The 24554-nt window shown below is 41.5% G+C and overlaps 1 protein-coding gene across 1 annotated transcript in view; it reads right to left on the bottom strand.

The window, feature by feature from the left end:
* Positions 1 to 24554, bottom strand: part of CREBBP (CREB binding protein) — a 164566-nt gene that overhangs the window by 97968 nt on the left and 42044 nt on the right. Inside the window, 1 exon segment of the mRNA XM_006903586.1 lies at positions 23283 to 23995. Coding sequence (XP_006903648.1) covers positions 23283 to 23995 — 713 coding nt within the window.

Genomic DNA, 24554 nt, shown 5'->3' with positions numbered 1-24554 from the left:
CCATCTGAATGTCTTCTTTGGTGAAGTGTCTGTTCATATCCTGTGCCCATTTTTCTATTGGATTATTCACCTTTATCTTGTTGTGGTGCTTAAGTATTTTAAGTCCCTTATCTGACATGTACTTTTTCCCAGTCTGTGTTGGAGAAGTGTTTGGATGGGCATAGGGATTTGATTCTTAGAAGGTCCCATTCATCTATTTTATTTTCTCCTGGTTGTAGAATGCATGTATTCTTGTTACCACTTTTGCCCTATTTGCTTTACTTGAGTAAATCAGAACACAAATTCTTCACCCATCAATTCATTTGTGTTCAAATGACTTAATTCACTGTTGTTAGAGGGCCTGACAGTTGGGACAAAACACACTGCCTGATCAGTTTCTGATTGTTTATTTTGCACTTCTCTACACAGTGCCAGATGGCAGGAAAGCATTCACTGTTCCATCCCGAGATCTCTTACCTGTTTGTGGCATTAAGTCTCAGCGGAATGGGCACATCTCAAGAATACTTACTGTGCGTTAAGCCTCAGTGGCATGGAAATGTCCTTTCAACATTTCATGGGCCACATTAACTTTTTAAAACAAGAAATCAATTACATCTGCAAAATATTTGTGTGTTTTGTTTTTTTAAATTTTGGTGAAAGTTTACTCTGTAGTTCTCATTCAACAATTTACACATAGCTGTTCAGTGACATTCGTTAAATTCTTCATAAAGTGAAGTGCCCATCAACAAATGAATGGACAGAGTAGTTTTGGTATATTCACACAATGGAATACTATGCTTTATTGAAAAACAAGGAACTCATGCAATATTATTCAAAATGGGTGACCCTGGAGAACATTATGCTGAGTGAAATATCTCAGTCACAAAAGGACAAATATTGGCATAGGGACACTGCTGTAAAACGGGACTGACATGGGGCTGGGGGAAGACTGAGAAAGATGGAATAATGTATACTGCATTGAAACAGATGAGGGAGAGAATGGTTTACAAGGGATCTATGACTAGGTATTATTATCATGGTAGGAGTCCAGAATGAAGGCTGCACAGTGGAGTGGATTGGGGAGGGGAGGGAGATTGTTATACAATTGTTTTACTTTTCAAAGAGAAGATGAAGGGGGTGAGGGGGTGGGCAGGGAGAAAAATGCAACAACGAATGAATGGAAACCTTAAGTCTCTAAACTTTCATTAAAATGAATTAAAAAAATTATTAAAAAATATTCATTCATTGTTGCAATCATGCTATTCTATATTGTAACTGCTCAGAATAAAACAAGAAAGAAACGGGGGGGAAGTGTGTTACATTTTCAGGATTTCCATTCTGGTTGTTCCATTTTATTGATCCTGTTTACCTGTCCTCCTTATAGTCTCATCTTTGTTTTAGAGTAACTGCTGACCACTTTGCTGTCACATATTGTTGTTGCTGTTGTTGTGTACCATCAAGTCAGTGATTCATATCTGACCTAAAGTGGGTTCTCCGAGGCAGAGGAGATGGTTCTATGTTCTCCCATAGAACAACTGGTGGATTCGAACTGCATGCCTTCAGTTTGGCAATGCAGGCCCCTACTACTAGGTCACAAGAGCTCTAGAGTTGCTTCTACAGAAGTCTAGATTTTTAAATTTCCAGTCTATGCCCACTGTCTTTTGATCAAACTCAATGCCTTGGTCGTGGTGTCTACACTAGCACACATACTTTTTAATACCAATGTCCAAAGTATGATCTTAAAATCAAGATAATCGGCCAACTCCAACTGATCAAACTCCAGATAATCCTTCAAATTTCTCCACAACTACCCTCAAAACTACCTGATAGTAATTTAGTGGCAATTTGGTTTCATCCAGTTATTTTTAAAAATTTTTATTGTGCTTGAAGGTAAAGTTTACAAAGCAAATTTGTTTCGACTCAAATAATTCAGAAAGATTTTGCTTTACAACAGGAATTCCAGAGTCTAATTAGAGTTGTAACAGCACTCTTCCTGATTCCTCGGTGACTCTCATTTCCATTTATCCGCTACCCCTTCTTGCCATTTGAGCTGTCTCCCCGGGCAAATACCTTTGTATGAATGAGTGTTCACATCTGATCTTTTATGAATGAGGACCTCCCTGATGTTATTTATTATTGTTCCACTTATAATCCTGTCTATTGTTTGGATGAAAACTGAACAGCAGAGTTCAAATAGAGAAGATACCATTTGACCCAGCAATTCCACTACTGGGAATATACCCTGAAGAGACCATAGCTGACATCCAAACAGATATATGCACACCCATGTTCATTGCAGCTTTGTTCACAATAGCAAGGAGTTGGAAACAACCTAAGTGCCCATCAACAAACGGATGGCTAGAGAAGCTGTGGTATATTCGCACAATGGAATACTATGCTGCATTAAAAAACAAGGAACTCATGCAATATTATTCAAAATGGTTGACTCTGGAGAACATTATGCTGAGTGAAATATCCCAGTCACAAAAGGACAAATATTACATGATGCCACTGTTGTAGAATGGGACTGTCCTTGGGGTTAGGGAGACACTGAGTAAGATGGGTTCAATAATGTATACTGCACTGAAGCAGAGGAGGGAGAGAACCGTCTAAAAGAGAGATGTAACTGGGTATTTCTGTCATCACAGGAGACTAGGGCGAGGGCTGCATGGTGGAGGGGACCTTGGGGAGGGTTTGTAAAACAATGAAAGAATCTTTTCTTTTACTTTTCCATAATTTTTGGACTCATGTACTTATAACTTGTTAGTCAAATTTGTGTCTTCTAGGTTGCAACACCCCCATGATACATCTTGAAGGATATGTACATGTACAGCCAAGCACAATCAATAAGAGTGCATCTGAATTCCAAAATCAAACTCCATAATAGTCTATGTGTTTCCTACTGCCAAAGGGGCCCTTTAGAATAGTGAGAGAAGATCTTCACCCTGAAACCCACAGCGTCCCTTTTCAGCAGGAAGTAGCTAAGAGAATACGCCGTCCCCTTTTCCTTATGACTCAGGGTGAAGTCTCTCTCAGGGAGGAGTGATAGGGAATGGCAAAGGACACACTGACAAAGAAGATTAATCAAAACTGGCTTTGACAAGCACTGTGGCATTTGGACAAGAACAAACTGGGAGGAGGGTAAAGAGAATAGTGCAACAATGAATGAGTGGAAGCCCAAAATCTCTGTAAATGTTTATGAAAATTAATAAAATATATATAGGGAAAAAAAAAAAAAAGAAAACTGAACAGCAGAGTTCAGTTTATCTGGCTTTATTTTCAACGGAAGTTTCCTGATATTTGGTTTATGGCTATGTAGAGTAAGAACTCAGTTGTTCAATAAAATCCAAAAGACAGAACATACAAAATCATATAATTAATTTTAGTTGACTAGTAAAGTATCACAATGAAATGTGCAGAGGTGAAGTCAGAAAATCAAATTGGTGGAACTTGTTCAACATTTTTTAAGCTGACAAAACTAAAGAACAAATTCAAGCCTTGAGCTGCAATACTTAAGGATGCTTTGGGCAGAGGTTGGGTTTTTTTAATAAAAGTCAAGCTTTTTTTAAAGTGTCCTTTACACTGCCGTATTCTTAATGCAATCAGGATAGAAGCCAACACATATAGACTAATAAATAACTTAATGTCTTACAATGGATATCTGCAGTGGTTGCACATAATCAAAATTATCATCTGTCCAACAGATGGGTGCTATGCCAGTTGGATAAAACTTGTATATGAACAGCTTTTGAAAAAAATGACTGAATATCAGAGAACAATTTTTTTGTCATCTATTTCCCATGAAATAACTGAAATACTTTGGTTTCCAATTGCAAAGACTAAAGTAATTTAGAATACACTACTTTTTCTTCTTCTTTTTTTAAATTTCCATTCATTCATTGTTGCACTTTTCCCCCCCTCCCAACCCTCCCCCCAGTACACTACCCTTTTGGAAAAGTAAAAGAAATATTCTTTCATTATTTTACAATCCCTCCCCCACTCCACTATACAGCCTTTGCTCTGGACTCCTGTCATGACAAAAATATCGAATCATTTTCACTCTTTAACAGTTTTCTCCCTCATCTGTTTCAAAGCAGTATACATTATTGAACGCATCCTTCTCAGTCTCCTCCCAACCCCAAGGTCAGTCCTGCTTTACAACAGTGGCACCATGAAGTATTTGTCCCTTTGTGACTGAGATACTTCAGTCAGCATAATGTCCTCCAGGATCGCCCATTTTGAATAATATTGCATGAGTTCCTTGTTTTTCAATGCAGCATAGTATTCCACTGTGTGAATATACCACAGCTTCTCTATATATTTGTTGACGGACACTTCGGTTGTTTCCAACTCCTTGCTATTGTGAACAAAGCCGCGATAAACATGGGTGTGCATCAGAATTTTAAATGATCCAGGGAGCATTAAAAGAAGATGGAAGGAGTACAGAGTCACTGTGCTAAAGAAATTGGCATACATAGAATAATTTCATGAAACAACGTTATCAGCAAGATTCTGTGGTGATGAAGGAAGAAGTTCAAGCTGCTCTGCAGGAATTGGCAAAACACAAGGCCCCAGGAATTGATGGCATACTAACTGACATAGTTAAAAAAAAATGCTGTCCTGGATGCATTCACCAAGCTATGCCAAGAAAATGGGAAGACAACCCCAGGAAGATTAATATTTGTTCCTATTCCAAAGAAAGATAACCCAACAGAGTGAGGAAACTGTCAAACAGTATCATTAATGTCACGTGCAAGCAAGATTGTGCTGAAAAATTATCCAAAAACGACTGGAACAAACCATCAAAGAAAACTGCCAGATGTATAGGCTGGGTATAGAAGAGGCCGTTGTTCTAGGTATAGTATAATTAATGTTAGATTGATCTTGGCTGAAACCAGAGAGCACCAGAGGAATGTCTTATCTGTGTCCCATTGATTATGCAAAGGCATTTGACTGTGTGGATCCTAAAAAACTGTGGCTAACTCTGAGAAGATTGGGAATCCCAGAACCCTTGATTGTGTCTGTGGAAAACCTATACTTGGACCAGGAGGCAGAAATCAGAACAGAGCAAGGAAAACACTGTATGGTTCAAAATTGGGAAGGGTGTATTCCAGGGATGCATCCTATCTCCGTATCTTTTCAATCTATATGCAGAACAGATTATCCAGTAGGCTGGGATTTATGAGTAGCAATGTGGCATCAGGATTTGGAGACAACTCATCAATAACCTGCATTATGCAGACCACACAACCTTGCCTGCTGAAACTGAGGAGGACCTGAAACATTTACTGCAGAAGGTCAAGGGCGGCAGCCTTAAATATGGACTGAAGCACAACATCAAGAAAATAAAGATTCTCAACACTGGGCTGATCAGCAGTATCATGATAAGACAGTGAAGAGCTTGAAATTGTTAATAGCTTCAGTTTATTTGGCTCCACCATCAACTCTCTTGTTACTAGCAGCCAGGAAATCAAAAGATCAATTGCATTGCGTAATTCTGTTATCAGGGACCTCTCAAGAGTACTGAAGAGCAAGGATGTCAGTCTGGAGACTAAAGTGCACCTGATGCAGGCCATGGTCTTCACAATTACTTGTTATGCATCAGAAAGCTGGATAATGACTAGGGATGATAAAAAGAGAACTGATGCCTTTGAGTTGTGGTGATGGAGAAGGGTACTGAATATATATATTTCATGGAGAACAAACGGTTTCATCCTGGAGAGGGTGAAATCAGGCTGCTCCTTCGAAGCAAGGATTCTAAAGCTTTTGTCTGACATATTTTGTTGTAAGAAGGAACCAGTTATGCTTGGAAGGGTGGAAGACCCTCAATGAGATGGGTTGATTCAGTGACTGGCGTAGTGGGGGTAGGTGTGTCACAGACGGTAAGGTTGGCTCAGGATAGAGCAGAGTTCAGGGCTGTTGTAAATAATAGTGTCGCTATGAATTGCAAGCAACTCTACAGCACATAACATCATCATGAAATTATAGACCATATGGACAAAACAAAATCCAAGCTAGACTAACATTCTGCCTTATTCCAACAAATCTCTTACTATGTTAAAACTCCCTTTGACTTTATCCTTCCAAACTGAGCCCTTTAAGCAATTAACTCAAGTTGAAATTAAGGGAAAAAACCCAAGATCCAAATCACTGCTGTGGATTCCTAATGCTGCTGTAAGGCAGAAAATCACTGTCCCATAGGCTTTCCTAGGCACGTTCAGGAAGCAAACAGCCTCACCGTCCTCCCGAGGGCAAGTGAAGAGTGGTCACTCAATCTGAAGACTTTTAATTGTGGCACGCATCTTTTTCCTTAAGACACAGCAAGTTAGGCATGATCCTCTAATCTCCAATATCTAGATGAAAAGGGTCAAGACAATGAACCCACTGCCATTAAATGAATTTCGAGTCGGAGGGATCCCACCGCCTGACCGTTCTCCTGCAATTCCAAGTACAGACTGCTCAGTTAATAAGCCTCATGCTTATTAACCACATCACCAGAGATCCTGGAGCCACAGTCAGTGTTCTAAAAACAGGGACAAGGGAATGGTTCAGCTCTCTGATGAAATGATTTTGCAGGAGACCAACAGCCAAGCACCCCAACATCAGCGCTGGGGAAGAGAATGATCATGGGCCACTGCAGCTGGATTGGGAAGACAGCAGTGGCAGTCCTCGTCCTGCCTTCTAAGCCACATTGACGCCCAGGCAAGTGGGGGTGGGTGGGTGGTGGTGTCAGGAGTCTGGAATGATGCAGGGACTTTTGTGTCTGATCTCGGAACAATTATGGGCCCAGAATGTACAAAACTGGTCCTTAGCACTACATCTAGTTAGCCAATAAGCTCTGATCTAACTTCATGGTGTGTCAAAATCATGGCCCAGGGGCCTCAGGGGTTAACTTAACTGAAGTTTCTGATCGTCATGGTGTGTGGTACAAAGGTGGCCATTTTCCCTGGTATGTATCCATACGATGACATGATCCTTATGACGCCTATGGATACAACACCTGAGAAAGCAGCACCTGGCTCCCAGTTACTATGGTGTCCAGAAGCTTCACTGCCACATCACTCCCAACACACCAGATGCAGTAAGTAGAAGAGGTAGGAAGGTGAAACCCAAGAAGCTGTGAGGGAAAGGATGGGACAGAACATTGATCTTGATGGGGTCAGGCCACAGGGGATCCACACAGAGCTAATTACCAAAAGGGAAGTAGAAACCCAAACAAGCGTCTGTGATGGGGATCCATTTTCTTGAAATACTTTCTCAGCAAGTAGGGTCACTACTTCTCCTCATACCTACAGCCCCTCATATGGAGACCAATGTTGTTGTTGCCGTTGAGTCAAGTGCAACTCACAGCGACCCTATGAACAATAGATATGAACCCTTCCTATCCTGTGCCACCCTCATCACCTCTGACACTGAAATGCTAGCAAAACCCACTGCTGTGGTCACTGTGTCAATCCACCTCACTGAGGATCTTTCTCTCTTTTGTTGGCTTTCCCAAGCATGAAGTCCCTTACCAAGGAATGGCTTCACCTAGTAAGATGGCCAAAGTATGTGAGATGAAGCACTGTGATCTTTGACTTCAAGAAGTACTCTGTTTGCACCCTTTCCATATTTGATTGTTCTTTTGACAGTTCACAATGTAAGATTCTCCAACACCACAACTCAAAGCATCAATTCTTATTCACTGTCCAGCTCTCAGATGCTCAAGTGACTGGAAATACCTTGACCTGAATCAGGTGCACCTGATCTTTAAACTGAAATCCTTGCTCTTTAGAGAGGTCCCTGCAATGCTACACACATCCTTTGATTTCGTGCCTGCTGGTACCAAGGTTGTTGACTATGGATTCAAGTAAGATGAAACTGTTGACAACCTCAATCCTTTCTCCATCTGTTACGATGTTGCCTAGAAGTCCAGTGATGAGGAGTTCTGTCTTCTTGATGTTGAGATGTAAATCCATATGAAGGCTGTCTTTCATCTTCTACAGCAAGTGCTTCAAGTCCTCAATTTTTAGCAAGCAAGGTTGTGTTATCTGAATAATACAGGTTGTTGATAAGTCTTCCTCCCATCCTGATGACACATTCTATAAAATCCACCTTCCTGGATGATTTGCTCAGTGTACTGACTTAACAGATTCGGAGAAAGGATAGAGCCCTGATGTTCACCATTCCTGATTTTAAACCATGCAGTGCTCTCTAGCTCTATTCAGACAACAGCTTCTTGGTCTAGGGATAAGTTTCTCATACGAGCATAATTAAGTATTCTAGAATTCCTATTCTTCTCAATATTAGCCATAGTTAGGTATGATCCACAAAGACAAATGCCATTGTATAAGTCAATAAAACACAAACAGCTATTATTGTTTTCTTTGCTTTTAGCCAGGATCCATCTGACAATGACATTCCTGGCACAGCCTCTTCTAAATCCAGCTTGAACTTCTGGTAATTCTCTGTCAGTGTACTGTTCTAGCCATTTCTAAAAAACGATCTTTGGCAATACACTTTGCCTTGGTCAACTGGCATTACATAGCCTGCAAGACAATGTTTACCTCCTACTTTGAGGATCTTCAGCAATACTGCTGATCGTCAAAGTAAGAGGTATACATTATCTTTGTGGACTATGTTATGCTAACTGACCAACGGAGAGTGCATTTTGTGATGTGTAGTGTGCACGTGATCACTTTCAAAGGGTACAAAAATCCCCTGAGACCTAACACCCCTTTCCTTGGGGAAGATGCTCTCCCCTCAATGGTTCATGCTGCTGCAGATGTCTGATGGTCTCCTGTTCAAGGACACAAATCACTCAAGGTAACTACCACAATCAGAAATGCACGCCATCTGAGTGCCACCACCAAACATCCTCTTGAGATACACACCCACAAAAGGGTCCAATCATAATACTGTGAGCTGAAAGCTGAACAGAGACATGCTAACCAGGCAGCTGAGACTGCTTAGAATGGGAGAAAAGGCAGGCTACACAGGGCACTAGGAGAGCACCAGAAACATAAGTGTGTTTCCAATTTCATGTTACATCACCCAGGCCTTCACACATGCTTTACGTGGTGTCAAACACTGACTCTGATGTGGCTTCCCTGAGACCACTAGATACTTTTGTTTTTCAAAAGCTCAACTTTTCACAAGATTCCAGGGCGGCATCACCAGGGTTAGTGTCACCCACTGCGGGGAACTTGGTGTTACCCTCCTCCTTCTCACTGAACCTGGAATGATACCAGATTATACAGAATCCTTACTAACATTTATTATCAACTTTAATAATAAAGCATAAATGTAGTTGTATATTATGTAAATGGCATATTTATCAGATTATCTGAATAAATTACTTTTCCGCATTGTATTAAATGACCATTATCCCTGGGCAGAGTCAAGTCAGACTGGTGGCACTTGCATTGGAATTTCTAGGCTGTACATTTTTTCACAAGTATCATTTCCATTTTATTTTCTTGCAGATTAATTTTTCTTCAGCCTTTCAGGAATCAAATTCCTTCTGGGTTTTGGTAGAGGTTGTGGGGTAGCATCTGCAGGTCAACATTGGGGTGGAAGCATCCTGGTCTTCCTGGCTTCCCAAGAAGAGCCCCCTAGTTCCCCAGCTGGGAACTCACACAACAGCTCAGTTTTAAGCATACTCTTTGAAGTGTGTCTAAACTGAAGATACTTGCTTCTGAAAAGTCCCTGAGGGCTGTGGCCTCTACTAAATTTTGGATTAGAGGCTCCTTAAGTGCCTGTCTTTGGGGAAGCAACTGTCATAATTTGTGCACCAAATAGATTGTACACTAACATGGTCCTTTTTGGCATGACCGTTGTTCCTCTTTTCTCTGTTATATTGGAAGAGACAATAGAGCAGACTGTGGAGATCTTTCTTCTGTAGAGAGGCTGGTGGATCCAAACTGTCAACATTTAAATGCTTAAAATGCTGTGTGACACTGTCAGTGTCTTATAAAATGCACATGGCAATTGAGAGTGATGACAGGATTTTCAATGCTGCACATCCCAACTCTGCCCATCATGAGATGAGATCTTCGTTTACTCAAAGATCATTATTGTTATGTACCATTTGGAACTGACTCATAGCTGACCCTTTAGTAGCTTTTCAGAGGAAATCACAAAAGGTAAATCACAGAGGGAGCTCTGGTGGCTTAGTGGTAAGAAGCTGTGCTACCAACACAAAAACACACGGTTCAAATCCATCAGTAGCTCCAGAGGAGAAATGTGCAATCTTCTACCAGGAGATTTAGTGCCTCTAAAAACCTGCCAGAGAGGTACCTATGTATAGATTCCAACTCACTGGTATGCAACAACATAATCACACAGGAGGAGGCTGCTCATCTTCTCCCCTTGGAGCAGCAGGTAGGTTGGCTGCACTAAGGCACCAGAACTCCTTATTCAAAAGTCAACTGACATTTAAACACACAGTTCCAAACTGTCCTAGTAAATCAGAACACTGTAACTTTTAAATCTAAATTATTTTCCAGCTCCAAAAGAAAAATCTCAAGACTAGACATTACAAACCAAGGATCTCAATCTGAAGTCATAAAGGTTTATGATCAGAGAACACCATTTAACACTTCATTTTCCTGGGTTAAAAAGAAAAGGCAGTGCAGAAACTCCCCATAGGGGAGCCAGCACAGTGACCAGCACTGTCTTAGGCAGCTCCCATCTAACCCACTGGTTGTCAGGCTAGAGTTCTTAGCATCTTTCTTCACATCGTAGTACATGTGAGTTCAAAGAAAATATGGAAAATGACACAAGGAGGGTGTAAGGAAGAGAAACCTGGCCAAAATGCTTCACAGCCAGAAGTCAAGTCTACTTTTCATTGACCAGAACTCACCCAGATGATGGCCATGTCATCTGTAAAGCCCAAAGCAGTTTCCTTTGGCAATTGCCCATCCCTGGAAGCAAGCCAAAGAAAATCGTTTTCATGGAAAGACATTGCTGCATTCAGTCGTCTGCTATCAGCTGCCTGCTCCTGGAATCCTTCCAGTCCCTCACTTGGCAGAGGAAAAGCACATAGGAACACCCAACTCACCCCGAGGCCGCCAGCAGCTTGTGGCCAAAGTAGCACACCTGGGCTGGAGTGCCGGCCTGACAACAGCAGAGAACAGGGTTTGATTCCTATGCCATCAATGCTGACCAGATCAAACTCTGGACATCAGCAGGACTTCTCAACATTAAACTGAGAAGGAAAAATGTTATTGCTCAAAACAACTATGAGATATCATTTCACCCCAGTAATAATAGCAAAATTTAACAGAACAGCAAACAACAAATGCTGGCAAGGTTCTGGAGAAAATGGAACCCTTATTCACTGTTAGTTGGAATGTAAAATGGTGCAAACACTATGGAAGGCAGTATGGCACTTTTTCACAAAGTTGCAAATAGAAATACCATTTGACCCAGCAACTTCACTACTGGGAATATATCCCAAAGAAACCGTAACTGTCAGATATATGCATACTGATGTTTATCGTGGCTTTCTTCACAATAGTAAAGAGTTGGAAACAACCCAAGTGCCCATCAACTAATGAATGGAGAAGCTGTGGTACATTCACACAACGGAATACTACACTGCACTGAAAAACAAGGAACACATGAAATATTATTCAAAATAGGTGACCCTGAAGGACATTATGCCGAGTGAAATATCTCAGTCACAAAAGGACAAATACTGTATAGTGCCACTGCTGTAAAAAAGGACTGACATTGGGGTTGAGGGGAGACTGAGAAAGATGGGATAAATTATGTATACTGCATTGAAACAGATGAGGGAGACAACTGTTGAAAAGGGATATATGGTTAGGTATTATTGTCATGACAGGATTCCAGAAAGCAGGTTGCATAGTGAAGTGGACTTGGGGGGAGGGATTATATAACAAAGAACTTTTCTTTTATTTTTCAAAGAGAAGAGTGAGCTGGGGGTAGGGTGGACAGGGAGAAAGGTGTAACAATGAATGGAAATCCAAAGTCTGCTGTAAACTTTCATTAAAATAATAATAAAAAAAATCAAACAAACAAAAAAATGTTGTTGCTGTTAGGTGTGATGAGGCCTGTGCTGACCCGCAGTGACCCTGCCTGATCCTACACAGTGCTCACAGTCTGCTGTGGTCAAACCCAGTGGTGCAGCCACGGTTCCTCCATTTCATTGAGGATCGTCCTCTTTTTTGCAGACTCTATACTTTTCCAAGCATGTGTTTTTCTTCCAGGACTGGATTCTCTGAAAATATGTGCAAAGTGAGTGAGACAGAGTCTCGCCACCCTCATTCCTAACTTGTAACTTGGGTTATAGTGGCAATTCACACCAAAAGAAGGAAGAGCATCAAAATATTAAAAAGTGATGTAACCCCGTCTGGAAGGCTTATTTTGTTTTCTGTATTACTCAAATTCTCTTGTACTCGGAGTCATTCTGTCTTATGAGAGACAGGATGTTTTGCTTTTTATTTTGTTCACTAGTGTTTTTAAAAGCCTTTATCAAACACTGATGATGGTTGGCTGGCATTGCTGCACAAACACACTTAAAATATTTACGTAAACCACCATGGGCACCGAATAAAGCTTGGCAGAGCAAATGAAATCTGTTCACCAAAGACTGCTCCTGGTGGCACTTTAAAGCCACTTTCCCTCTGGTTGTGCCATGCTATAAATGGTCATATTTTGCTCTAGTCTAGAATGCATGTGGACAGAATGAACACTGAATGAACCTCAGATGACCATGACCTCTATTTACAGAGAAGGCTAGGAAAAAAAGAAAATGCAAGCACAGTCCACATCCAGGTGGGATATAACACCTGAGAAAAGCCTTCCAAAGTGGAAGGGGATTCCCACACCAGGGACGCTGTCAGATTCCTGAACTGTCAAGTCTTTACAGAAAGAAACTGCTTTGGATTTTGGTCAGCAGCTCAACATGTACTGCATGATGCCACCAAGGCTTCCCATATACATAGCTCTAGAAGCTTAAGTTTTCTTTCACAAAGAGTCTTGTACGGCAAAGGTACATATAGTTTGCAGGAAAACACAGAGTGAAGAACATGGGTCTCTATTAAGGGCACAAAGTTTATACTTGATAAATAACAAAATAATGCTGCACATCTGCTCCCACTCATTATTTCTCAAAAGCCATGTCCTCACCCTGCACTATATAATAATACACATAGATGTATGCATGCAGAGATCTGGCTTTGCAACTACAAGACACTGATAAATATTTGCACTTTCTGACAAGAAAATGTCATCAACAAACAAGTCAGATTTCCATTAGATGCTGCATAAAGGGCCCTGATTTCATGAGAACGCTCAGGAAATGTGCTCATACCTCCAAGTGCAAAGAAGCACATGTAAGCGGGGCACATGCAGAATGTCTCACCGAAGGCTCCCAGAAAAGACAGTTGTGGGAGATGCAGTCTATGAGTGAGTAAGCCTGTATTAAAGAGTCCTGGTAGCACAAATCATTATGTTCTAGGTCGCTAATCCAAAAATCAGTGGTTTGAACCCACTCGGTGCTCCAAGGAAGAAAAGATCTGGTACTCTTCTAAAGGATACAGTCTAGAAAACCCACAGGGCAGTTGTATTCTACCAGAAGACACTTAACAACAACTGCCTTTACTAGGAAAATGATCATACCAATGTCTGTTGTTTCTGTTATCCTACCACACTTACCATGTGCACCTCTTAATAGTAATACAGGCAATGGCAATTGTTTTGAATGTCATCAGCATCCTCAAAAGATGAAAAGTATCTCCTGTATACCACAATAATCTTTCCAAGCATGGTGTCCTTCTCCAAGGACAAGCTTGGCCTAGCAACATGCCCAAAGTATGCAAGATGAAGTTTTGCCATCCTTGCCTCCAAGGAGCACTCTGACTGCACCTTCTCTAAGACCTATCTATTTGTTCTTTTGTCAGTCCATGGGAAATTCAGTACTCTTCTCCAATATATTTCAAAGGCATCAATTTTTCTCTTGTCATTCTTATTCATTGTCCCACTCTCCGTAGCACAAGTGACTAAAAAGACCATGGTCTGAGTCTACAGTAATTTGGAGACAAGTCTCAGACTGAAGACTTTGCCAGTACAATACATCTCCTTAACTCCTGACTGTTGGTACCAAGTATACTGATTGTAGATTCAAATTAGATGAAGTCACTGACAGTTTCAACCTTTTATCCACGATTACAATGTGGTCTATCAGTCCAGTGGTGAGAATTTTTGTTTTCTTGACATTGAGATGCAATCTATAATGAAAGCTGCTGTGTCTGACCTTCTGCACCAAGTTTTCCAAATCCTCTTCACTTTCAGCAGGCAAAGTTATGTCATCTGCGTACCAAAGGTTACTGTCTTCTTTTAATCTTGATGCCACATTCTTCCTCACAGTGTCCAGCTTCTTGAAAAATGTGCTCAGTATATAGACTGAATATGTATGGTGAAAGGCTACAACCCTGACACTTGTCTTCCTTAATTTTAAACCATGCAAGCCTGACCTGCAGGGCTGCTAGGCACTGGAATAAATTCCAAGGCGGTGGATTTTTTAGATCCTGTGAGTTCTGCTTTAGACTAACTGTAGTCACCCTGACATCACTTAACAACCATAGGAAGAACATTAGGTTTAATGCTACTGTCCCATTTCATACTTTGGACTGACTGCTATGATAAAGCAGCAAATGTTAACAGGAACTTTCACCACAGGGCACCATCATCACCAGGCTCTTGCCACTGGAATGGAAACTGTTCCTGGTTCCAAAGACACTGACTTGGTCTGTAAAATTTTGTCCAAATCACAATAAAAGTTAGAGAAAGAAGAAAAAAATGTCCTCCAAATGACAAGAAGGGCAGTTTCACAATCCCTTTAAGCTTTTGCTGGCTATCTCAGCTGCCTAAGTTTTAACTGTAATACAGGAGAGTTTCCTTCTATAAACAAAGCATACTGGGTCAGCTAACCAGTGAGTTCAGAAGAGCAGGTCCTATACTAATAAGAATTGTACAAACATGATCTAGTTTAAACAGCACAAATCTATAAAGGAGGTTGTTATTCCCTTTGAATCTCCACAAAGTTGGTCAGAGTCAGCTCTGACTCCCAGCAGCCCCAGTATTATAGCCACAGTGTTACTGGATACCCTGAAGATGGATCTCCCTTCTCACTGATCCTTTACTCTGCCAAGTATAGGCTCTTCCTCAGTGGCTGGGTCCCTCCTGACAGCATGCCCACAGTCCTTGCTTCTCAAGAGCACTCTGATTGCTTGCACTTATGAATAGGGTATCAATCTGCTCTGTTTCACTCAAACCACAGATTTTAAAATGGTCAAACTAGAAATAATAAATACAAAACCAACCAAGAACTGGAGAGGTTATGTAATGTCACTATAGTCTAGACTGGAACCCAGGTAACTAAGGGGAGGGCTCAAGCTCAGTTCCTAAGCACTAATGACTAATGGTAGGAGGCCATCAGCTACTGCTGTTTCTACATCAAGCTTAACAAACAGATGAGGTACTAGCAATTTGACATCGGCATATCATTTCATTTATTAAGAATTATAAGAAATAAACTCATAGAAACATTATCACAGCAAGGCAGGCATCTCGTAGAACACAATATATCTAAAGTACAACTAACTATGAAGCCATCCACTAAAACTGGTAAGATTACTGAGCTGGTGTAAAACTGCCAAAAGCTATCTTTACAGCAGGAAAGCAAATGTCCCCCTAAACTGCAGTAACTCAGTTTTCTTATTTAATTTTTGAATATCTTTCCTTATCAGAGAGGGCACATGATTGAGTTCTTAGTTGCTGTCCACTGGCTCGGACTCACAGCCACCATCTGCACAGAACACTTTGCATTTTCATCATGCTATTTAAAGAGTGGCAGAGAGAGGTTTAACATACAATATGTGCAATACAAAATGTCATTTTAAGGATCCAATGATAAGACTACACAAAAGCGTAATAGTAACAGTCGCTCTCAGTTCTCTTACTAATACATCTTTTGAATTGCAATGGAGTGCTTAGTTGCTGTCCACTGGCTCTGATTCACAGCTAACCAATGTATAGAATACCACTTGGTTCTGTATCACACAGCTGTTGATCTGCCGGAGTCAGGCCACTGTTGAGGGTCTTCCTCGTTTTCACTGATCCTCTACTTCACAAAGCATGATGTCTTTCTCCAGGAAGTCCCTTCTGATAATATGCTCAAAGCACAGAAGACCCTGAACAGCTGGCCTACTGATTCTTTAATGACTACACACTACACGCTATTTCTGGGGAGCCCTCATTCTCAGACTGTCAACCCTGACCAGATCAGCAGCAGCACCTTGGAGTGGGTTTGAAATTCAGGTGCTTAGCACTCAGAAACTCTCTCGGTGGGGCCTAGCTATGTGTGTTAACCTGCCCCCAGAGTTTCTGTTGGACATAGTTTGAAATCAGTTTTCTAACAAGCTTCTGACTAAAATTTTGGGTGGCTGAGTCCAGAAAAGTGCTCATCTACTTCATAGCATTGGAGCCCAGGCATGAGAGCATGCTCTGTGTCTTCACATTACCTTCTCAGAAGGAAGGGCATTTCCTACAATCATACTGTTTAAAATACATATAAATAAACCATATTCTAACCTGTGAACAAAGTGGTTTAAATATAAAAACTGGTTTTGTCTGTTAGCTTAAATTTTTTTAAAAAAATTTCAAAACAACTATGAGATATCATCTCACCCCAGTTAGAACTGCACAATTTAACAGAACAGCAAACAACAAATGCTGGCGAGGTTGTGGAGAAACTGGAACCCTTATTCACTGTTGGTGGGAGTGTAAAATGGTGCAACCACTGTGGAAGGCGGTACGGCGCTTTCTCAAAAAGTTGCAAATAGAGATACCATTTGACCCAGCAATTCCACTATTGGGAATATATCCCAAAAAGACCATAACTGACACCCAAGCAGATATATGCACACCCATGTTTACCGCGTCAACCATTTTGTTTACCATGTCAACCATTTTGTTTATCTTCAGTAGAAAACTACAGTATGCTACTATAAAAAAAGGTAGCCTGCAAGCAATGGTTTTGCTGCTGTTGAAAATGACAGACAACTGGATGGTGAGGAATAAATTTGTGGCTGCTGTGAAAGCCCAGCTGCCATGTATCACTATCTTCTATGGTCATGAATTTATTGTAAAAAGAGAGTATACATTAAGTCAGGGACAAAAGAAGCTGTGTTGAGTGGTACAGGTCACTTTGCTGAGAATGAAACCAATGAGGTTAATTTTAGAGAAATCCCCATATGTGTGCCACCACAGCATGCACAAGGCTCACAATCCCAATAATTCCACCAGGATCCCCAAATTCCCAGCTGCTCTTCAAATTGCAATGGGACTGCTGTTCACTGAGAATTCCTTGAGATTGTTACATAAAATCAGTTAAAATAAACTGTTCTCCTTTTTCTGAGTATTTACTATCTGTAGTTCAGGTGTTTATTTTACATGGATTACACTGTCTATATGCAACTGGATTACGTAAAATCACTGTAACATAGATCTGTCTGTTTACAATCAGAGTTAAAATTGGTTTGCTTGTCTCAATAAAATTAAGGGCATTCTCAAAAACTCAGAACTAAATAGGTACATCAATTTGCAGAGGTTCTGCTTTATTATTTGGATATGACTTTCAAAATTAGTTAAGTGATGCTATAGTAAATGCTGAAATTTACACATAAATGAATACTTCTCGCAGGTAAATGATAAGACCTGGTATTTTTTAAAAAAGACAACCAAAAATTTTCTTTTATAACCATCATTAACTTTACTAGTTAATAACATGTAAATATGTTAATAACATGTTTACTATGTTACTAACAAATAATTACAGACAATTATAACTTATAAAACATATTGATTTTTATAATTCCTAAATAACAAAAATCCCAAGTTTGGCATTTCATATGTGTTTATTGATAAACTGCGGCAGGACTGTTTACCTGTGTCTTGTCTTTTTCCCCCTCCACTTTATTATTTTATATTGGTTTGCATACAGAATTTGTATACATTGTGCATCATTCAAGGGCACTGCGTTTCATGCATTCCTACATTCATTTTGTGCTTCAAATGATCACTCGTGTACCTTGTAATTTTAGAAAATTAGATACCATTGATCTATGTTTACTATTACTGGTCTTTTCAGGTCTCCAAAGGATCTTTCCTAATTCCATCGCACACATCCACTCTGTGATTCACCAAACTCTGTGATTTCCTCCCCTCCTGTGCCTTATCTTTTTATCTCTACCACCTAAGTACTTTTATTATAAAGTAATTTTGGATGGTACTCAAAAACAACAACAACAACAAATTAGGTCACAGCCCTAATCTAGTGAAAGAGGGCTGGTGTTTGGCCTGTAACATCTTTTATCTCATCAACAACAACAACAACAAAATCATTGCTTTTGAGAATCTGACGCTCTAGTAAGTGTTCAGAGGCTGGAAACTGCATGGAAGGAGGTTGCCCATCTTTCTGCAAGAATCATTTTGGCTTAGCAGTGCAACTCCCCACACATTATAACACCAGAGTGCCTCCACTTTTTTACAGGGGAGAGCACAAATACAGTCTCCCACTACCACAAATTATGCAGTCAAGTTTCCCACATTTGGGGAATTCACAGGGGTCAGCATACCAGGAGTGCAGTGGATAAGCCTTGCCCTGGGAAAAACCATCTTCATGATCACGGTATCTCCCCTGCCAGGTAAGTATTAGAGCTCCCTTTCATCTCACAAGAAAGAGATAAAAAAGAGAGAGAGGAGCAGAGATGGGACCTCTGTACCATCAACAAAGACCAAGAGTAGAGCGCATCCTTTGAATTCAGGTCCCTGCAGTGGAAGGTTCCTTGACACAGGAGGAGGCCAGGACATGTGGAGGTCTCCAACAAATGCTAGACCTACAGATGCTAAAGGAGACCGAGACTTTACTGTGGAAGTGACAATGAAAGCCTTTTTCAGAGTGGGAACTTGAATTTGAACTCGAAGATTCCAGAACTGTGAGAGAAACTGTTCGTTAAAACCATCCACTTGTCGTATTGCTTAAGGCAGCACTAGAGAACTAAGACAGGCTGCCAGAATTGAGCAAGTGAGATTACTTCACTCTAATGAACAAGCTCTTTCCAACACTATCTCAACTCTTCTAGAAGACAAAAGTTAAAGTAACACTGATATGAACCAAAACCAAGGCAGAGACAGTACACTGGAACAACTATGGATCAATCTCAATACTGATTAGAGAAGAAAAAAATTAGGATAAGAGGATTTATGAAGCTAAGCTAAAACTATTAAAACACCCTATTTCTCCTAAAACAATGTATGAATTCAATAAAATCAACATAATAAATTTTTTTGTTCTAAAGGTTTGAGAAACAGTTTAAAGCTAAAATAATAGCTTGTCCACCCTGGCTGCTATGAAAAATCACAGAGGCACTAGAAAGTATAGCTATCCCTTCAACAAGTAGTAGCAAGAGAGTCTACTTGCTGAGCAGCTAGAAATCCAGGTAGAGCTTTTAACTCTCTAAAACTTAACCACCAATAGTCTACTGCTGACTAGAAGTCTCAGCTCACTTACTTGGTACATTCTCTGTATTATATACTGCTGAACTTACATAAAAATTGCATTTTTTCCATAGAAGATAAAAAGTCCAAGGTTTTTGTGCCTGCTGGTGTAGCTGCAGCAACAGCGTCATAAGGCTCCTTTTCTTGTTTTACCATGGCCCATCCCTACACGGGATTAACGTATCTTAAATGGAAAATGCAGCTCAGACTTTGATGTGTGGTACCTGTGCAGGAACTGGACTTTCTCCTGTACTGTCATGAGCTCCCTGTTCTTAGGGTGCACTTATAGCATCACTGGTGGCACTTGGTGTGGGTCCTCTGGTATTGCACCAAATGTGGTGGAAATGATTCACCTGATCACCTTCTCCTGCAGTACAAAATTCACTACAGAGATGAACTGCTCTGAGGAAGTTGATTAGCACCACATAGTGTTTTTTTTTTAAAATTATCTGCTTGTAAGTACATTATAAGTAATGTGTTGGGAACTGTGAGGATGGCACAGGATAGGGCAGGGTTCAGATCTGCTGCTCTTAGGGTTGCTATGGTTCATACGACTCGACAGCACCTAATAATAAGTACAAGAAGTAGACTGGCATAATCCGAACTGTGTTGTGTCAGGTAACATTCCCAAAAACCCTCAGGTTTACTGGTCTGCAGGGGGGGATTCGAGGCAGAGAGCTGGACATCTGAAAAGTTCTTCACAAAAGGTTCTTATTGTTGTTGTTATGTGCCATTGAGTCGCCTGCAATGCATAGTGACCCTATGTATAACAGCCCTAAACCCTGCTCTATCCTGTGCCAGTCCTACTGTCTGACACACCTACCCTCATTACCCCCGTCACTGAATCAATCCATCTCATCAAGGGTCTTCCTCTTCTGTGCTATTCCTTCATCCTCCCAAGCAAGATGTCCCTCTCCAAAGAATGATCCGGTCCCTTCTTGCAATATGTCCAATGTATGTCAGACAAAGCTTCAGAATCCTTGCCTCAAAAGAACAGCCTGGTTAAACCCTCTCCAAGGCAAACCTATTCATTCTCTTAGCAGTCCACGTTACATTCAATACTCTTCTCCAACACCACAGCTCAAAGGCATCAATTCTCCTTTTATCATCCCTAATCATTGTCCAGCTCTCTGATGCATTGCAAGTGAATGCAAAGACCATGGCCTGTATGAAGCACACCTTAGTCTCCAGACTGACATCATTCTCTTCAGTACCTTGGAGAGGTCTCTGATAGCAGACTTTCCCAACACTATCTTTATTTTCCTGGCTGCTGGTGCCAAGAGTATTGATTGTGGAGCCAAGCAAACGAAAGCTGTGAACAATCTCAAACTCTTTATCATCCTGCACTCCTTGATTTTCTGCTTCACAGAAGAGTAAACAAAATACTGAAGTCTTGCAAAGGAATGAAGGGCAGTTTGTGTCATGTGCAAAAATCCACTAATATTGTTAGGATAAAACAAATGGAACATTTACAACAGAGACTGAGATTGCTCACAGCTTTAGTCTGCTTGGATCCACAATCAACGCGCTTTATCAACACAAACAACTGCTCTTTAGTACTTTGGAGAGGTCCCTAACAGCAGACTTTCTAGTCGCAATACAACTTTTAATTTCTTGGCTGCTGTTGCCAAGAGTGTTGACTGTGGAGACAAGCAAACTAAAGCTTTGAACAATCTCAATCTCTTTACCATCCATCCTGACGCTACCAATTGGTCCAGTGGTGAGAATCTTCTTGACACTGAGCCTCAATCCATACTGAAGGCTATAAACCAAAATAAAAACCCACTGTCAATTCCAACTCAGAGCAATCCTCTATGAGCCTGCCAAAGCTATATACATCTTTATGGTGGATTCAAACCAATGGTCTGTTGGTTAGTATCCCAGTATGTAACATAAGCTCCTTAAAACCAAGTAATGCATCCATTGTTGCTCTTAGGTGCTGTCGAGTCATAGACAACTCACAGTGATCCTATAAAGGAAAGACTTGAGCACTGTTCAGAGTTTCCAGAGGCAAGCCATTTCGGAAGTGGATGCCACATGGGTGCATAAGCTGTACAAAGATGCAGTCAAACTTTTCTTTTTGAACAGAATTTCCTGCAATAAAAAGGTTCCCTAACTAGGTTAGTATGGCATGGAGTGGTGAGGGAATGAAGAAGTTTTAAAACATGCCCTACTGGGAGGAGAGTAAAAGATCCAGTGGGACCTGAAGTGGGTATAGATCAATGATGATTAATTTTATAAAATACAGTGTATGGGAATGATCATATGAAGCATAAAGTGAATGGAGGAAAGTGTGAAATACAATGTACATCAACGAAATACATGTATATGAATTTTGTATGAAATCAATATGAAATTTTTAAAAAGTATTTGCTATGAATAAATCACTGAATATATTTAAAAAAAAACCCCACACAACAAAACTCTCATAAAACAACAAAAACACCCTTTACTTAGGAACCATAAATCCACTAGAAATGCCTTCTCAAGGCCAGGTCCTAGAGGGTGTGTGCACAAAGACCTCTCTGCAAGTGTCAGGTATAACTGTTTCAAAAGAGAGTAACAATTTTAATGCTGGGCATTATTCTATTAAGTGACAATAATTTTTTTTTAAAAAATAAATCTCCTTAAGGCCTACATACCACTACTCTATGCCTGTGGGAGAATTCTGCATCCCTGACGCTCCTCTTGACTTATTTGGGAGAAATCGCATCCAAAGCACAGGACAAAAAGTTTGCTGTTCTGGAATTTGCCGCAGCCAACAGAGCCTGACATAGGTGCTACTGTAGCTGTCATTCAGAAGCCTGATGTGGTGGTATGTGGCTTCATCACTGCAACAGGAGTCAGTCTGCCCTTCACACTCCTCAGTGCTCTTCCTCCGTGCATCAGCTGTCTACCCTCTGGCTCTGTCCTGGCCTTTCTTGTCCTCCAAAGTCCAGATCCCATTCAACACCTTAGCTGCAGACTACTCCTGGAAACAGACCTCAGCCCACCCAGAGGTGTCTTCCAGACCAGGTGATGAGGTCAAGTTTCTGATTCAGCGGGTTTAGTGGAAAGGGAAGACCCATTTCGTTGATGCTCATGCTGCCAGTCAAGGGTCCCCCTTTGAGCATTATTGTCCTAAGGTTTCCTTGGTGACCCAGGGCCAGGGCCCAGGCTTCTTCCCTGCATCCTCCCTCCCCCTCAGCTCTGCATGGGGCTAAGGTGCTCCGATGCTCAGAACAGTTCCTTCACTAGTAAATCAGAGGCCCTGGTGATAAATCTCTCACCTGGTGGTAAAAAGTCAAAAGCAGAGACAACCAGGAGCCCCTAACTAGTTGTTAGTCCAGCTAATGTGCTAGGCTCCTAACCAAAAGGCAGGAGGTTTAACTGTGTCAAAAGGTCCCTTGGAAGAAAGGCCTACTTTCTAGATATCTGCATGTGGCGAAGGCTGTGGTGCACAGTGTGGTCCTGCTGTGGCACTCATCAGGTAGGCACAACAGAGGGGTAAATGACAATGCATTGATGCCCAGTGCACTCACAGGGGGCAGACATACTCCCTTCACTGACATGTCCTACAGCCTCCAACCTTATCTAAGAACCCACATTCTGTAGACATAAAGCAGGGAATGGGTTCTGGACAACAGCCCTGACTCTCCCAAGGGGAGCGCCTACAAGGACAGGAAAAGGCCAAATGGTCCCATCTAACTTGGCAAACAGTTTGTGGGAAAAGCGTCCGGCACAGTGTTACTCACCTTGGTCATGCCTCCAGTCTGAGCTGTAGTGAGTCCTGCGTGGCTGGCCATTTGGGGTGATACCTGTGTGAGGGTCTCAGCGAGCACACTGCCTGAGGCTCCCTGCATGGCTGGGGTGGGATATGGCATGCCAGCACCCCTTCCTCTGCCTGCAGCCCCCAGGGATCCATTCATGACCTGTGCCTGCCCTTGCTGGGCCTGGTTCATGAGGCTGTGGCCTGAGTTACTGTTGAGGAGGCCTTGGTGGGGCTGGTTGAAGTTCGCATTCATGCAGAGGCCAGGTCCCGTCTGTGACGTGGCAGGGCTGCTGGTCACCAGCCCCACTTGTTTTTGTGCTTGTGGGTTCAGTGCTTGTGAAGCAGGCGGGGTGGGTCCAGAGGTGCTGGCCACCTGCTTGGGCAGGCTCGTAGTGGAAGAGTCTCCCGGATTCAGAGGGCTCTTGCCCATGGCACCCAGACTGGCTATGCCCGCATTGTTGGGCTGCCCCTGGGCCTGGCTCCCGAGGCCTTGCTGCACAGGGCTGCTGGCACTCACATTTCCTAATCCTGGGTTGATGCTGGAGCTGCTGCCTCCTCGCAGAAGCTTCGACAGTTGTTTGTGTTTGGAAGCAGCATCTGGAACAATGTTCCCACTGTTTAAAAGGCCTAATTCTCCTCCATTGGGGATCAGTTCATCAGGAAGATCATTTTCCAAGTCAAACAAGGATCCAAAATCTAGAAATGAAACAGAAAGGGAAATGAGAAGATAGGAAGCAAGCTTTAACACTTGGCCGGCTGCCACATGTTAGCAGGATCTTAAGCTGCTGGTCTTTTCCTTGAAAACGGTCCCCATGCACAACAAATAAAAACCCTGCTTGATCCTGTACACCATTCTGACCATCACAGCTGTGCTTAAGCCCACTTCTGCAGCCACAGTGTCAATTCACCCTGTAGAGGGATTTCTTCAAATGATTTCAACAGTCCATGGGAAAATAAAACATAAGAGGAACAGTTTTCCAACTCTCAGATACAAAGGGTCTAGTATTACTAGACACCATTGTGTATTCTGAAACTACAACTAAACAATAAGGACAGATGCAAACACCCCAGTCAGAGGAAAACAAGGTCTAGGCCCCAGATTCACCAGGTTAGAAAGTTAATTAAAATGCTTTTAAGAACATCTGTGTATAAATAAAACAGTACTGAGTGTCAAGTTCGATGAGCTACAGGTTAGAGAAAAAAAAAATCTATACTAACTTTATGAACTTTGCATGTAAACCAGTATAAAATTAAC

Source organism: Elephantulus edwardii, unplaced genomic scaffold (genome assembly GCF_000299155.1).
Source record: "Elephantulus edwardii isolate Elephantulus edwardi_28Jun2011 unplaced genomic scaffold, EleEdw1.0 scaffold00209, whole genome shotgun sequence".
In the NCBI taxonomy this organism is placed as follows: Eukaryota; Metazoa; Chordata; class Mammalia; order Macroscelidea; family Macroscelididae; genus Elephantulus; species Elephantulus edwardii.
Note: the sequence above shows the minus strand (reverse complement) of the source record. Positions and strands in the feature narration are given on the sequence as shown.